The 18,639-nt window shown below is 29.9% G+C and overlaps 1 protein-coding gene across 1 annotated transcript; it reads right to left on the minus strand.

Annotated features, from left to right (window-relative positions):
* Positions 1-2,066: 2,066 nt before the first annotated feature.
* LOC110416188 (alcohol dehydrogenase class-P-like) lies at positions 2,067-5,311 on the minus strand. Its single transcript, XM_021428073.2, has 10 exons — positions 5,154-5,311; positions 4,514-4,650; positions 4,207-4,253; positions 3,536-3,864; positions 3,355-3,437; positions 3,183-3,258; positions 3,017-3,078; positions 2,813-2,908; positions 2,548-2,709; positions 2,067-2,434 (listed from the first exon to the last, which is right to left on the minus strand). The coding sequence occupies exons 1-10, from the start codon at positions 5,185-5,187 to the stop codon at positions 2,312-2,314; spliced, it is 1,149 nt and encodes a 382-aa protein (XP_021283748.1). The 5' UTR covers positions 5,188-5,311; the 3' UTR covers positions 2,067-2,311.
* Positions 5,312-18,639: the final 13,328 nt, after the last annotated feature.

Consider the following 18,639-nt stretch of genomic DNA (forward strand, 5'->3'; position numbering starts at 1 on the left):
ACATCTAGCACATGACATTGATGTCATCAAGATTATACGTCAACATGCCACGTGGAAGATGATGTGGCATCACAAATTATTGATTGTATAGTTGACAATTAGTGTGAGGGGCTTATTTGATTTAAAATAAAAATTTAGAAACTTACTTGAATGCAATAAAAAAATAAGAGCTAAATTGAATTTTTTGGTATAATTTAGGAGGCTTATTTGCATATTTAATCTAAAAAAATGGTGACCGCTATAGTAAGTCTAACCTTACTATAAGATCAATTAATAAAATTTTAAAGAAAAATAATAAAAACTTGAATAACAAGTTAATGGGTAAACAATATATATAATTTTTAAATTTATCTATTTTAGGATAACTACGTAGATAATTTTTAAATTTAGTTAGCTTATTTTAAAAATTATTTGACTTTTAATTTTATTTTATTTTTTACTTTAAACTATAAGAATATTATTTTTTTAATATTAAAATTATATTTAATTAATTAATTCAATAAAAATTATTATTATCACTTGTTAAGTTAACTCTCACATATTTAAATTAAGATTTTAAATTTGCTTATTCCACTTTTATAATATTTTACGTTCATTCTTATAACTTTATGTCAAGCTTTTTTAATAGTAACTTTAAAGTATAATTATCTTTATCTTTATTATTCTTTATTTAAAATAAAAATTTGAATATCATTACATACTTTTAGCCTAATAATATAAATATATATGTTTATTTTTTATTAAAATTAATTTTTTTTACTTAATTAACGTATTGTGTTAACTCTCACACATTTACGTTAAGATTTAAAATTTAGTTATTTCACCTTTATAAGGTTTTACGTCAATTCTTATAGTTTTACATCAAGATTTATCTATATCAATTTTGAACTATTATTATTATTATTATTTAAAAAGTAAAATTTGCATATCATTAAATATTTTTAACCCGAGAATATAAATTTAAATATTTATTTTTCACTAAAATTAGATTTTTTTTACTTAATTGACTTGTTATGTTAACTTTCACACATTTACGTTAAGATTTAAAATTTAGTTATTCCACCTTTATAAGCTTTTACATCAATTGTTACAATTTTATGTCAAGCTTATCTATGTCAATTTTGAACTATTATTACTTTTATCTTTATTATTTTTTATTTAAAAATTAAAATTTGTATATCATTAAATACTTTTATTCTAAGAATATAAATTTAAAACTTTTTTTTTTCACTAGAATTAGATTTTTTTTACTTACTTTACTTGTTATGTTAACTCTCACACATTTACATTAAGATATAAAATTTAGTTATTCTACATTTATAAATTTTTACGTCAATTATTATAGTTTTATGTCAAGACTTTTTTATATCGAATTTGAATTATAATTATTTTCATTCTTATTATTCTTTATTTAAAAATTAAAAATTTTATATGGTTAAACATTTTTAGCCCAAGAATATAAATTTAAATATTTGTTTTTCATTAGAATTAGATTTTTTTACTTAATTGACTTGTTACATTAACTCTCATACATTTATGTTAAGATTTTAAATTTAGTTATTCTAGTTTTACGAGTTTTTATGTCAATTCTTATTACTTTACATTAAGAATTTTTAATCATAACTTTTAAAAATTTTATGTCTAGGTTTTTTAATGACAGCTTTAAGTTACATGTGTTTTTATTTTTATTATTATACATTTTTAATTTTGAATTTTTTATTTATAACAGTGATAATCCTATTTATAATATGAAATTTCGGCCATTGAATAAAAGCAATACAAATAAATAATTTTTATTATTAAAGTATAAAAAGAGTTCAACAAAGAAAGAATTTTTTATTTATCAGTTGAATTTGTTTATCAGTTTTTTTATGCATTTTAAATCAATAATTGTAATTTAATCTTATAGATAGGATAGTCTTTACTAATTAACCTTACAATATGGTCAAAAATGATGACCTTACAATAAGGTCAAAAATAATGACCTTAGTGTAGAATTTACTTTAAAAAATTAAATGACATGACAATTTATGAGAGTTGGTGCAAGAAATGCATTATATCACAAATAATGCAGAATCATGATGACCATAATTCATTGAAGTTTGGAAAGTACTAGTACAAATTTATTTCACAACCGCAAACCATGTTGGTACAGATTATTTATTCTCTCAGCTCATAGTATAGAACTCTTCAGGGGTAGAGTTTTATACTGATAACAGTCTTGGAAACTGAAAAGCAGCAAATAGACAAAAATATTGTACATATGGCAAGATAGAGGTTTCATCCATGGAGCAACATTCCCAGCAATTCCCTAAGCATCCAAGTGAATCAGGCATCTCAGACCGATGCCCTGGAGCATGTAATCAAACGCCTTGTTGATGTCGGCAAAAGGTACAGAGTGAGTGATGAACTTGTCCATATCGAGCCCCAGCTCCTGCAACATCAAGAAAATCGTCATGTTATCATATTTCCATTTATATGGAGCTAGAAGACAGAGCGATGGATAGTAGGTAAGGAATTGTCTAAACAGATCCTGAAACTCATCACCTTGTTCAAGTATTTATCGACAACATTAGGAATATCTGATAGGGGCTTGTAGTTGCCATAGAAAGCACCCTTGAGAGTCCTCTCACTCAGCAGTTTCATTGGATGAGTCTTGAATGCATCATCTATCTTTGGCACACCGACAAGCACACATACACCCCAACCCTGAATAGAAGCATATCCATATATTTTTTCAGCTAAAACAGACAAAAGTGAAAGGATATAATTTCTATTTTTAACAGAGAGGGGGTTTGGATAATCTAATTACATCATGGACACATTCAAATGCGGAAATCATGGCCTGGACGCTCCCTGTACACTCCACACTGCGGTCCACTCCTCCGCCAGTCATCTCGACAATCACCTAATTATTGGAAGTGATATATGTTAATATCTGTAAAACATATTACTTGCATGTTGCTACTAAATGGCTGCATACAAAATTGATGATAATTTTCAAGCTGGAACCAACCTCTTGAACTGGCTTGTTGTAATCTTTTGGATTCACAAATTCTGTGATACCAAACTTCTTGGCTGCAGCAGGAATAAGAAGAAATATGATTAGTCAGCAGCTTTACTTAACCAGGGACCCAACAAGATTTTGTATGTATTACGAATAACGACTAAACTAATGCTACCTTCTTCGAATCTTCTGGGGTTCAAATCGACAGCAATGATCCTAGAAGCCCCACAAATCCTTGCTCCTTCAGCAGCCTAAATTTCAAGAAAGGTTGTAAGCATAAAATCAATCCAATACCTTTTCCTTTTAGTTGCCTAGTGAAAATCATAAGAAGAACAAGAATAACTCACAGCAAGGCCAACAGCTCCCAGTCCAAAAATTGCAACAGTTTGACCCTTTCTTGGTTTAGCAACATTCACGGTGGCCCCAAAACCTAAAATCGGAGAAGCAAAGATGATTAGTGCGAGACAGGAAATTTCGCACTTCTCAGTGTCATTAATATCATTTATCCCTTCTCCCCAAGGCTTAAACCTGTGCATATTCCGCAGCTAATAGGGCAGACTTTGTCAAGCGGGGCAGCTGGGTTGATCTTGGCAACCTGGCCGACATGCACAACAGTGTATTGGCTAAAAGTTGAGGTGCCAACAAAGTGGTAGATAGGCTTCCCTTTGATGGAAAACCTGGTTTTGCCATCCGCGAGCATAACACCTCTGTCGCAATTGATTCTAAGCAGATCGCACATGTTGTTGCTTTCTTCCGACAGGCAGTGGCGACATTTCTTGCACTCTCCGGTGAAGATAGGGAGAACATGATCACCCGGTTGGACATCAGTCACACCCTCGCCCACACTCTCCACAATCCTAATTGTACCACCAAGTTCAGACAAATCTAATATTAATCGATAGAATAGGAATGTTACTATTCAAAGTAGCAAGCTTAAAAGGCAAACCAGGCATGCTTTCCTGGTATAGGACAAAAAGAATATGTTACATATTTTCAGATTGAAAAATTAAAATATTATTAAGATTAAGAAGAAATTATGAGAAGTAATCTTCTTTGATAAAGGTTGGTGTAGATATTAAATATTTTGTTAAAGGATTTTTTAGTAAAAATCACTAAATAAAATGATTTTGCAAGCTTTATATTAATGAAATATAAAAATTAGCTAATAAAATGGCAAAATAGATTAGCTGGTTACATACCCTGATGCTTCATGACCAAGAATGCGAGGAAACAGAGGAGTGTATCCCTGCCAAATTAAAAAGAAAAAAATATGGTTGTTTCAAGTACAAATACCGTTGTCCTCAAAATAGACTACAAACCAACATATAAAATACCCACACTTTGAAATAATTAAACCCACATATTTTTCACAGATTATTTAATTACACAATGCTTTGTTAATTGAAAACCTTTTTTTTGTAATTGAAACGCCTTTTTCTTTACCAGAAAATAAGAAAACCAATTATGAGACATAATTGGAGTAGAAATCAAAAAGAAAAGCGTTACCTTACACTCCCAATAGTAGACATCAGTGTGGCATAAAGAAGTGAAGAGTATCTTCATCCGGACCTCATCCTTCTGGGGTGGTGCAACTTCCACTTCTTCTATTGAGAGTGGCTTCCCTGCCTCCCATGCCACAGCAGCTACAATTCATACCACATTAATTTAATTAGCCCAACAGTTCTCACACTCAATCAATCAGTCAACAGACAGCATTAAATGCGAAGAAGAATTTTCAAACAAATTGCTCAAGAAAGCTCCACAACCGCATAAAAGTATACAGTACCATGTTGTTTTGGACACGCAAACCCATTTCTCTTAACCTTCTGAGCAATTCAACGGAATCATAACATCATAAAAATATTATTCAATATAACAATTTAATTCTTTTTGACACGAAATATTTTAAATATAATTAATGACGAATTTAAAGTTTTGCATGAGAGATGATGGTCGCCACTCCGTCACCACCTCAGTTCCATCTTTGACTATGATCCAGAAGTTAAATTTAAAGAACAGACAGTTTCCTTTATCACCAAAACCCTTGAGCTGAGAACTTCAAAATTGCAAAAACCCAGAAGAGATATGTAGCCCATATGAGCAGGAAAAAGTTGTATGAGTATCAGAGAGGTGTGCAGGTGATCACCTTTGCAACGGATAACCTGACCAGCAGTGCTCATTGCTAATGACGATTTTAAGAATTTTTTGTTTGATCACTCTTTTGTTGCGGGTGTAGTGAAAAAAACCAACTTATTTTGGTTCTATATATAGCCAAAAAAAGTTTACTGTTGCGAGCTGATATCCAAATGTACTAGAATATCCACTTGGGTTCATTAGATTTGGTGAAGTTGTCCAACGAATCGGCATGCTTTTTGCGATTAAAGCCTAATCTACAAAGTGTTAATACATTCTAAGTATTAAAAAAGTGCTGCTAAACTGTGGTTTTGATAATGTCAGGTATAATATTTAAAATTTAAATTTTTTATTTATTTATTATATTAAATTAAGTTTTTATATTTTTATTTTGAATCAAATAAATTGTTATTACTAGTAGTTATTTAATTATAATTAGTTGAAGTACAATAGTTTTTTTTACATTATATGACACATGTTAACATATTATATTAAATGAAAATATGACATCTTAATATGGAATGAGAATATAGTCACATAATATTTTCACCCTTTACATTAGCATCACGTGAGTATAAAATAATGGATATTATTTTAATTAATAATAAATAATCAATTAATTGTAAGGTTCATTTGATCAAAGATAAAAGTATAAGTATTTGATAGAATGCAAATAATGATTTATTTAAATTTTTTTTTATAATTTAAAATTTTTTAAAACTTTATGTCACATTGCAAATCTAAAGTCAAGAATGCATGCATATCTTTACTTAAAATATTTAGATAAAAAAAAAAGGTTAAAATTACAACTAGCGGTCAAATTTATTGTAGTGGTTGTCTTTGTCGTGAACTGGTTCTATTCATGTTTCCTTTCAATCTTATCTACATACAATCAATCTCAATTTTCTACTTCTTGGATAAACTAATTAAGTAATTAAGGATTTCCAAACTTTGAACTACTTTTTCTTCTGCCATTTATTTGATAAATCACAAAGGCTTTTGTTTTGTTTTTTGGTACAATTGGGAGCAACACGAATTTAAGGTTTTTACCCAAATCTCACTCTATTCTTACCATTAAAGTAAGCTCGAGTGACGGATTAGTCTTTCTAATGATGAAAGACTATATAATCGTTATCCTTAACGTTTTTTCATTCATACTTTAAATTTTTAATTCTTTTAGACTCATTAAGAAATATAATAATCCTTAAAATCAACTCGAATTGTTTAATTTTTGACAAATCTAATTTATTTGATCTTCAATAAGTATATCTTAAAAAAGCAGTTCAGAGTGTAAAAGAAACTTGGATAAAGTTCTTATGATGGGTAGCCTGGTGCAAGAATTTCATTGGCCCTACAAAAGCTTATCTTGAAATTATGATTATGATTTTAGAAAGTTGTTCCTCTTCTTTATAAGAACACGAAGAGTGTTTCAAATTTGCCAAGCAGAGATGCTTGAATTATTGTACCAGAAAAGGAAAAAGATGCCTTAATCATCAAATCAAACTAGAAATCAAAAAAATCTAGATGGATTCTTGTAGTCCTGTAGGTCAGATGTCTATTTCATTTATTTTGGCATTTTCGTTCGTTGCATTATTTGATTGATATCCTATCTATCTATCGTTACCATCCGAAACAACCATTTGATGGGACGCAACAGAAATGAATTGGGGGTTTTCCCGGTGTCCTTGCCAATAATATTTCTTTCTTGACCCATTATTATAATTTTTAATATCAATTTGTGGTTTGTGTTGTGAAAGATGGGTTTACCTGATAAATATTTCACTTCAACTTGTCTTACAAATCTTACTTCATACATACAATGATCTTTTCACTCTCATTATTATGGAGAGGCTACTAGAGTCTTCCTCAAAAAATTATACATACCAAAACCCTCTAATCTTTGATGGTACCTCAAGAACGAAGAGAAAAGAGTTTTCGATTTTTCTGACTTATATAACAACTCACTTGTTGTGTGAAAAATTTAATCTATTCACTGTTTATAAACCTATTAGGGATATAGAGATAGAGTATTACTTTTAAATTTAAACAATTTAAATTTAAATGTAATTAATTCTTATTTAAATTTAAACAAATTAAATTTCAATATGATGAATGGATAATTCTTATTTAAATTTAAACAAATTAAATTTAAATTTATATCCTATCTCAAATGTTTATTTTTAATTATTCAATTAACAAATATCATAATAATATCCAACATTAATTAATTGAATATTTGTTAATTATTCACAAATAATTAACAAAGTTGCATGCAATGTGGACGCACCACATTTAAATGCAACATATCCCACTCGTACAAATTGGCATCAACCAATACCATTCTCAATTTAACTCATTCTCCATTCATTGTCATATAGGGAAAATAGAATGCGTGACCAATGAGAAAATAAAGGTACCGGTGAGCAGTGAGATATTAAGTTATCATCTTATTAACATAACACTGCTCGAGTTCTCATCATACAGCAAATCATTTTAATCACACAAGATTTTGCATCTCTAATCCCTCATACATGTTAAAGCTATGCAGAATCTTTTTATGTGTCTAAACTCATCGTTATATCTAACAACTAATGTTTTTATAACTGCCCAAGCAATGAGTTATGGACCATGTATGTGGGATGTATAATGACTCTTCCTTGGATACTCGTGTTAATCCATTAATATTTGACTGCTTTTCTAGTCATGTTCCATTATATCACATCATTTTTAACCTTTGGAAATCATGCTAAAATAGCATCACCAAATCTTAGCTTCATATCATAAATCCAAGTCCCAAAGGGTATAAAATTTGCACTTCATAAGTCCTTAAGGCTCACACAACAATGAAGCAGAGACCTATTCAATCACTCACTTCCATCGATCAACTATTAGCACATACAGTATGAAATGTACGTTATGGTGGATCTTCCATTTAGGGTTTTTCATGTCAAAATCACCATACGAATCTTAGTCTAATCCCTACAAAAAGAATTAACTTGAATCCCCTAAGATTCAAATCCAACTATCACTAGTCCAGCTATCATTGGCTCCATTGAGGGTGGATAATCTCCATGTTCAACTCTTACGAGCCTTATCTTGACTCTAAGTCAATGTAAAATTGCTAAGATCCTAGCTCACAACTCATATGACAAGGAGATCATAAAACATTTGGTACCTTGTGATCATTTAAGTCTCATCTCACGCACTACTGTAATGTTGGCACGATTATCCCATGTGAGGGGAATAATCTATAAATCTAGGTGACAATAATGACCTTAGATATGTGCCTTAATTAATTAACAACATTTGATCAAATAAGTCAAAACAAACTTAATTTATTAATTGCTCAAAAACCAATCATACATGAATATCAAATGCGTAATAACCCTAAATCCCTAATATGCTTTTGGAAAGCATTTCTAGCAGTAGGTTAGTGAATGTGTCTGCTAACATATTAATTGTGGAAATGTACTTTAACACAATAAGATGTTATGCAATGAGGTCACGAATATAGTGATAGCGAGTATCAATGTGTTTGGTTTTCCATGATACTTAGGATCTTTTGTATAAGCTATGGCAACTGTATTGTCCTAATAAAGTACAACAGCTTCACTAAGATGCCTAGTAATGTTCAAGCTTTACAAGAATCCTTTTAACCAAACCATCTCATGTACTATAGCACAGAATGCTACATACTCTGCTTCCATAATATATAGAGCAATACAAAGCTACATCTTGCTACTCTAAGAGATAGCTCCACCTTCAAGTATAAAAGCATATCTTAAAGTAGACTTTCGATCATCTTTATCACCAACAAGATCAGCATCATTATATCCGACTAATTTTAGACTTCCACCTTAACAGCACCAAGCCATTTTAGTGGTTCCTCTTAGATATTGTAGTATCCTTTTGATTACAGCCTAATGGGTAATCGCAAGATTACTTTGGTACTTATTGACTATACCAACAACAAAGCATATGTCCGATCGAGTACACATCAAGGTGTACATTAGACTTCCAACAGTAGTTGTGTATGGTACATTCGCCATTTGTTTCTTTTTTCTTCAATTTTAGGACATTGTTCAATGATGAGATATAAGCCTTTCTCCACTTGAGTGTTTATAGGCTTGGAGTTTTGCATACAAAACTCGAGAACTTCTTAGAATAATTTCTTGAGATCTTAACCCCAAGGATGTATCCAGCTCATCCCATGTCCTTTATCTCAAAAGTGGGAGACAACCACTTTTGAGTGGTGACAATTAACTCTATGTCGTTGTCAGCTAATAGGATATCGTCCACATATAATGAAAGAATAAGGAACTTATTCCCTAATCTCTTTATATATACACAATGGTCTTCTTCAATCATCAGAAAGCTTATGGAAATGATGGCTTGATGAAAACAAAGATACCATTGTCAGGGATGATTGTTTCAAGCCATAGATAGAAAGTTTCAAGCGACACACCTTGTGTTCTTTTCCTTTGGCTTGAAAACCAACTAATTGATTCATGTAAATTTCCTCATTGAAAACCAACAGGTTTCACATCCAATTGTAACAATTCCAAATCTAAATGTGCCATTATAGCCAAGATAAGGTGAATTAACGTAAATCTCACCACAAGCGAAAATGTCTCTTCATAATCCACACCTTTTTTTTGTGTATAGCCTTTTGCCACTAAACGAGCCTTTTATTTTTCAATTGATCCATCTGATTTGCGCTTTACCTTCAGAACCCATTTGTTTCCAATGGCCTTGAGCCCCAGTAGAAGGTTAACTAACTCCCATACTTGGTTTTCAGTCAAAGATTTCATTTCATCTTCCATAACAATAAGCTACTTGTTTGATAATGGTGAGTTGAAAGCTTCTTCATGGGAAGATAATTCATCAACATCCACAAGAATACCTAAGAAAGATTGACCCTTTATCTCAAATAGTTTATTGGGTATTTATCCACATTCACTTCTTCACAACTGTGAATCTTCGTGGAGCTCAAGTGTACTCCCATTGACCTCAACAGTCTCTTTGATAGGATGCATTTCCACATCCATTTTTTCATGTTTGGATATATTTTCTTGAAGCTCTTCCATCTCATAAAGTTCCAGGCTTTCTTTAACTTCACTTATGCTTGAGAAGTCATCTTTTAAAAAATCAACATCACAAGATTCCATCTCTGTTAGCCATTTTCCAAGGTGTTGCCCATACATTATGTAGCTTTAAAATGTTTTGAGTATCTAATAAATACACACTTATTAGCTTTAAAAACAAGATTCCCATACTTATGAGATGAGTGATGTACATACCTTAATAATCCCCAAGAACGTAAGCTTTCCAAATTGAGCTTACTTTCATTGCATAACTCATATAGAGTTATGGGAACAGATTTTGAGGGCAAACAATTGGGGATGTATGCTACGGTCAAATAGGCATCCTCTCAAAAACTTATTGGAAGATTGATGTGTGCCATTATTGACCTAACTATGTCTAACACAGTACGATTCCTTCTCTTCACAACATCGTTTTATTGTGGAGTTTTAGGTATGGTTAATTGTCGACGTATTCCCTTTTCCTCACATAATTCTTTGAATTGATCAAATTCATGACCTTTATCAATGCTGAAAACCTTAAGTTTTCTTCTTTTTGATTCTCAACCTCTATCATAAAGCATCTCAAACAATTTAAAACTTTAGAACAGTGAGACAATAGAAATATGGATCCATATTGTGAGCAATCATCAAGAATGTAATGAAATAGGATGTGCCATTGCATGCTTTTATATTCATAAGCCCACAAATGTTCGAATGGATACGTTTTAAGAGATGGGAAGCCCTTTTAGCCTTCCCAAAAGGCTTTCTGCTAGACTTATTAGCAAGACATGGTTCATATGTAGGAAAATTAACTTTGGTGAGTGAGCCCAATAGCTTTTCTTCAGCCAATCTGGATATTTTATTTTTTCCAATATGTCTTAATCTAGCATGCCATTTCACATAATCATTTATAACATCAGAAAAATAATTTGAAACAAAAGGAATAGCATTATTAGAATCCAAATACAACATAATTAGACCGTCTTTAAAATACCCATGATAAAAAAACGTGTTTGCAAGAAAAATAGACAAACTATAATGCTTGAAAGTAAAATTAAGTCCTAAACCTATCAATTCTAAAACTAAAAATAGATTTCATTGTGCGGATGGAGTATGAAGCACATCATGTAGGAGCCAATTTCGCCCATTGTGCATTGTGAGTTGGTAAGTTCTTACTCCTAGGACTTTTTCTTGTTCTCTGTTTTCCATCATGACAAAGTGTCTATTTGTTGGTAAATAATTGTAATCTACATATCTTTCATAATTGTAGGTTATACGCTTGGTTGCTCTTATATCTACAATCCAACTAAAAAGAGAATGAGCTATCAACACATGAGAACATAAGTTCTAAAGTAGTTTAAAGGACGAACCTTCTTAGGCTTATAGCATTCTTGAGCAAAATATCCTTTTTTACCATAGTTAAAGCATTTTAACTTGGACTTATCTTTCTTCCCACCACTTTTGCCTCTTTGGCACTTGGTGACTCCACTTTTGGGCCATAGATTTTTAGTTTTTCTCTTTTTTTATTGTTTCTTCCATTAGGGAACATACCCTTTATTGTTTCCAACTTGAGCAATCAGGGCAATGATGCAGATAGCTTTTCTACGATCTACTTCAGGGTCTAAATGGTGAGAAACATCATCAAAAGGCTTTATTCTTTCATTGTGTGTTAATACAAGTTTAACATATCCTCAAGAAGACTCAAAGGACGACCTAATGACAGCTAAGACTTGTTGTTCCTCTGTGAGATCATAGCTAGCTACTTTCATCTCTTTTATCATGGCTGACATAGCCCTTAGGTGTTCAGCCATAATGTGCTTGAAGTCCGTCACATATTGGTTGAACCTAAGTGTCAAGGCACAACGCCTTATAGCTATTGTTCCACCATATTTGAAGTTTAGTTGTTCCCACAACTATTTGGAAGTTGGAAAGTTCTCAAACTCTGTAATGAGATCATCGTGCATGCAACTTAACATGGTAAAGCACTCACTACGGTCTCTCCCATACCAAGCGTCATAGGCCTTTTAGTCACAACAATGTTGGGCAATGTTTCCAGCCTTAGGTGAGTTCATCTTTTTTGTCAGATGATCGAGCAACTCTTGCTCGTTGAGAAGATATTGAACCTTCTTATGCTAGATATCATAGTTTTTGCCATTAAGTTTGGCACTTTTGGTCAAATAAACAATAATTTATTTTGAAATCATATCACTATATCATTGCATAAGATTTAATTAGGCACATATCTAATTTTTTAAAATTAATTAAAATTAGACATATTTAATTTTTACCTATATTACTAGTTCTCAAATTTCACATGTATGCTAATAATCATCATCAATAGTATAAAACATTAATTAAAATATCTAATCTAATTTAACCTTGGATTATAAAAACAACTCCCACTATCCTTGAGCATAAGAACAACTCCCACTTACCATATAATATATTGAGTTTTACTAAAAAACCTATTGATATTTATAGGTGCCCATGTCTTAAATAATATTATGCGTAAAGTAAGCACAAAATTACATCCCTTTACATGGCCTCAATAATTAATACAAACTTAAAATAAATTATATCATAACCTACTACATCAATCTACACAGAAATAGGGATGTTGTATTTGCTTATAGGTATTTATTATTTTGGATGATCAAAAACTTCCATATATATATTATGCAAACAAAAATAGTATTAAGTAGATCATATTTTCAATTGCTTCTAAGAAAGACTATAATAGTCTCCTCGACAAAGCATTTTACTTCTATAGTAATTTCCAAGAAAGGTTGGAAGAGTCACAAACAGTTTTTGCTAAAATTCAATCTCATTTGACAAAACTACAAAGGCATTTAATCACCATATTGTCTTTTTGTATTAAATTTTACCTAACAAATAAGTAAAATAATTGTATCATGTATTTCATAAATTTTACACAACAAATAAGTGAAATCATACAAAATATACTTATATGACAAATAGCATTTTACAACATATCTAAAATAACTGAGGAAAAAAAATTTATATATAAAATAATTGAGCTAATAAACATTAGCTAAATTTACTCGAACCATATATATGTTTTGGAAGAAAAATAATTTCTAATATACAACATATAAGCAAAAGAAAATGTGGTTAATTATTAATTAACTATATTTATAATGCATGTGAATTTAATAAAATATTAACATGCCAAAAACATAAATAATATTCCAAATTTTTTGTTAAATGGTAATTACCAAAAAAAATTTGAGATCATTTTGTAAAAATAAAAAACTTATGGAACAAAAATGCAATTTTAAAAAACATATCCATTGGCGCCATATGGCTGCCACATCAAACCCTTTATGGTTGTGTTCAAACCCTTTTAATCTTTATTATTTGCTGCACTCTCATTTCAAGAATGCTTTCTTGGTATAGTGGTTAAAGGATATTTTTCAAAAACTCAATGACTTTATTAGTGCAGGTTTGAATCCTACTAGTTGTATTTTCTTTTTTTCATTTTTTTTTGCTGCCATCCATAAGGCCTCACGTTGTCTTATGCCTTAGAGCAATGCATATGGTTTTTATTGGATTAAATCCTACTACTTCCCCATATTAGTTTCAACGAATAAAATTGTAGTATTATTTTTTTATAATATATAATACATCATTAGAAAGTTAATAAAAAATAGAACATATCTATAATAGATTTATACAAAATAAATCATATACTAGTAGTTTAAATTAAATAAAATCATGAAAAAAACATTCAAAATATACACAAATTAAAAAGATGAAAGCAAGCCAAAACTTGCTCTGATACCACTATTAAGAGGTGGGCCTACCTTTGGAAATAAATATTCCACTCCCTTTTTGATTGAAGAAACTTTCCTTATAAATCCTCCTTCATGCATACAATGATCCCTTCACTCTTATTGTTATTAACTGGCCACTAAAGTCCTCCACAAAGAATTACACGTTCCAAAACCCTTTGGCCTTTGATGGTGTTTAAAAAATAAAGAGAAAAAAAAAGGAGAAAAGAGTTTTAGTTTTTTTGACTTACATAACAACTAACGTTCACTCTTGGTTATGTGAAAACACTAGTACGTTTATTTACTATTTACACGCGTGTTAGGGATATAGAAATAGGATATTACTTTAAATTTAAATAAATTAAATTTAAATATAATTAATCTTTATTTAACTTTAAACAAACTAAATTTAAATATAATGGATAGATAATTCTTATTTAAATTTAAACAAATCAAATTTAAATTTATATCCTATCTCAAATGTTTTTTTAATTATTCAATTAAAAATATCATGATAATATCTAACATTAATTAATTAAATATTTATTAATCATTCATAAATAAGTAACAAAGCTGCATGTCATGTGGATGCACTACATTTAAATGCAACAGTTTCAAAAATACATTTCATATCGTCTTTAATTTTAAGATATCCATAAATAAATTAATCACATAAGCATAATAAAAATTTTTTAATCAATTATCAATCAGCTTTTAGTTGGATATCTTTTTGTATATAAATTTGTTATCTTGAATTACGGTTTTTGAGCCACATAATATAAGTTTATAATTTTTATACGTGAAATTTATGTCACATGATAAATTTATTATTTTAATAGGTTAAAAAATATTAATAATTCTAAATTTGATATTTATCTTAAAATTTAATAAAAAAATCTTTTAATTTCAACTATAAACGCCCATATCGCCAAATATATTCAAATTAAAGGAAGATCATGAAAAAATCTAAAAGTGTTCCAAAGTCATGTTATCTACTTAAGTTCGTGAGCCGACTTCAATTTGGTCAAGGTTGGCTATAGGTTTAGGATAAGCTCGACTCGACCAGTTTGATTATTTTGTTTTATAAATAAATAATATAATTTATTTACTTTTAATTATAAATATTAACATAAAAATAAAAAATATTGTTTAAATAATAAAATAATAACTAAATATGGGATGTGACCAACTTAAGCTTGGGTTTAGAAAATAGAAATAGAAGATCCAATAAAGCCAACCCCCGAGCCATGATCAAGTGAAGATAATAACAAGCTGATAAAGAAAGAGTGGGGCAATCACTGTTAGAAAACAAAATAAAAAAAATGAAAAAGGAGGCTTGAGGCATACTGTAACACACTTTCTTTTAAGGGTTGTTACTTATAATGGGAATTTGTAAACTAGGACTTTCTAGGATACAACAAACATATTGCTGAACACTTTGAATGAATGAAGTTTGGTTGAATATACGTTCCTTTTATAAACACTGAAAGGTTGTGTCTAATTTGTTTCAACAGACATGTCTTGTTAAGTTTTAAGAGATGTGTCAATTAAAAATACTAAATAATTAATCAACGTATTTCAACAGATGTGTTTGAAAAAACTTCTCTTTATTTAAAGGTCATGTCTTAATCTAAATAGACACTTAATTTAAATAGTCACTTGAATTTGAATAATCACATCTAAATAAGACTTTTTGATATTACAAGCTATCTAACAATCCCTTACTAGTTTATAATATTAATAATACTATGCATAGTAAAGAGTATCTTAAAGATTTGAACTTTCTATTAGTGTAGAAATTTTAAAGTTAAGACGGTATCACAAGAATTGAACCATAACTCCTTATGTCGTAACCGAAAATATCACACACATAGCACTATTTAATTACGTCAAGATTCTACCAATTGTTTTAGCACTTATATGTCCTTGTGCTAATCTTGGTATCATGAATATTTACAAGAGTAAACCTATTTAACTCTTGTTTGTAGCGACATCACTCCAATATTCATATGGGTGGAATTTGTAATTATGCCCCTGTTACTACAGGCATTTGACATTTCCATTAAAAGCCTTTTGCTCATTCTCTTATTGTAACAGTCACACTGAATATTCTAAAATGAGGCTATTTGAATATTCTAGAATGAGGCTATTTAATATAAAAATTCAATGTATAATGACAGCATATAGTAGTTTGTTATTACCCATTGAACTTTAATTGCTAGTTTTGCTAACTTAAAGTTAAGTGTCCATTACTAGTGCTTTTGAGTCAAGGGTTTTAGCCTCATTTCACTAGAAGTTGACTTTACAACCTCTCTTGGCAAAGCTTTGGAAAGTGAATCAGTCAAATTTTTGCAAGATTTAACATTAATTATTGTTATAACATTGTTTGAGATTAATTCTGTTATGCACGCATGTCACAGATTTATGTGTCTAGACTTTCCATTATAAATCTTATTATGGGTTACACACATTGTAACCTCACTATCACAACATATGGTAATGGCTAGCATCGATTGTGGCCACAACTTTATATCTAATAACAAATTTCTCAACCATTCTATTTCTTTTCCAATAGCTACTAATATTAAAAATTCTGTTTCCAATGTGGAACGCATAATACAAGTTTCCTTCTTAAATGCCCAACTAATGGCATCACCTCCTAAGGTAAAAATCCATCCTTATATGAATTTATTGTCATCAATACTAGTTATTCAACAAGCATCAGAAAGTCTTTCTAAAGTACAAAGAAAACCACTATAACAATTTTTCAAAGTTTTGGTTTTCTTTAAACGTCCAAGTACTTTAGTAATAACTTTCCAATGATCTTTGCTAGGTCTACTTGTAAATCTTGAAAGTTTGCAAACATAAAAGGCTATATCCGGTATGGTACAATGCACAACATACATAATGATGCCTATAACACTTACATATTTCAATTGTGCCATAACTCTTTCATAATTCTTATTCAAATTTGTACTAGAACCATAAGAACTATTAAACTTTTTGATTTCCAAATGACTTTTTTGAAGAATTTTCTCCATGTAACGTAATTGATTTAATGAAATTACTTTTTAATCTCTTTTGACTTTAATTCCCAATATTGTGTCAACTTCATTGAAATCTTTCATTTTGAAAATTAAAGTCAAATATTTCTTGGTTTCAATAATTCCAATCATATTTGTACCAAAGATCAACAAATCATTTACATAAAGACATATGACTACACCATTGTCTTTTGTAAATTTAAAGCAAATGCATTTTTCTGCATTATTATATAGAAAACTGTTTGAAAGTATAGTACTATCAAACTTTTCAAGCCATTACTTTGGAGCTTGTTTTTGTCCATAAAGAGATTTGATTAGTTTTTAAACTTTCTTTTCATTTCCAAGAAGTATAAAACCTTCAGGTTGCTTTATATATATATATTTTTCATTAAGATCTCTATTTAAGAAGGCAGTTTTAACATCCATTTGATGTTCATGTAATTTATGAATAGAAGCCAAAGTCAAAAGTATTTTTATGGATGTTATTTATGCTATCGAAGCGTAAGTATCAAAATAATCAATGCTTTCTTTTTACATGAAACCTTTGGCAACTAGTATAGCCTTAAAGGTTTGCACCAAACCATTTGTGTTATATTTCCTTCTAAATACCCATTTATAACCTATGGCTTTTGATCGAAGAGGAAGATCAACCAAAACCCATGTTCTGTTTAATAAAATTGAATACGTTTCATCATTTATTGCTTTTTTCCAAAAAGCTACATTTATTGAAGGCATAACTTCTTTAAATGTTTTTGGATCATTTTCAATGTTTAACAAAATATGTATCTTTTTATACACTTCGGTTCTACTTCTTTCCACAAGGAATGTTAATGCTTGCGAGTCAACGAAATCTGGATCTAAGTGTTTTCTTTTTATGGCTCTTTGACTTCTTCTCAACTCAATTTGACTATCATCCCTTTTTCCTTTACTAGATGTATTATGAGAAGTCATATCACTTTGGTCACAACTTGAAATTAAGACATTTTGTTCACAATTGAATCTACTATTAGAGTTATATAGATATTTATTTTCAATAAATTCAACATGTATAAGCTCTATATTAACATTTGATTATAAATCTAAAATTTTATATGCTTTAGAATGTTGGGCATAGCTAATAAATACGCTTTTCATTGCCCTGGATTCAAGCTTTGTTCTCAGTGATTCAGGAACTTTATAAACGGCCAAATACCCCCACACTTTAAGATGTTTCAAGTTTGGTTTTCTTCCATTCCAAAGTTCATAAGGTGAAACCTTAATACTCTTGGAAGGAACTCTATTCAATATATGACATATTGTTAATAAGGCTTCACCCATAAATCGTATGATCAATGTGTGTTCAATAATATAACATTAGTCATGTCAACCAAAGTTCTATTTTTTCTTTCAACCAATCCATTTTTTTGTGGTGAATAAGGAGTACTTTTTTGATGTATCAAACCATTTTCTTCACAGCAATGATCAAATTTTGAAAGAAAATATTCCCCTCCTCTATCGCTTCTTAGAATTTTGATTTTCCTACCTTTTTGATTTTTCATAACAGATTTATATTTTTTAAATTTCTGAAAAACTTCATCTTT

Source organism: Theobroma umbraticum, unplaced genomic scaffold, assembly GCF_002168275.2.
Source record: "Theobroma umbraticum cultivar Fairchild unplaced genomic scaffold, ASM216827v3 scaffold_51.0, whole genome shotgun sequence".
NCBI classification, from domain to species: domain Eukaryota; kingdom Viridiplantae; phylum Streptophyta; class Magnoliopsida; order Malvales; family Malvaceae; genus Theobroma; species Theobroma umbraticum.

Excerpts from the sequence above, each read along its gene's own strand:
- LOC110416188 (XM_021428073.2), bottom strand. The coding sequence starts at position 5,187 with ATGAGCACTGCTGGTCAGGTTATCCGTTGCAAAG. Across the intron at positions 3,079-3,182 it reads CCCCAGAAGATTCGAAGAAG|CCAAGAAGTTTGGTATCACA; the intron begins GTAGCATTAGTT and ends TTCCTGCTGCAG. Across the intron at positions 2,710-2,812 it reads CATTTGAATGTGTCCATGAT|GGTTGGGGTGTATGTGTGCT; the intron begins GTAATTAGATTA and ends GCTTCTATTCAG.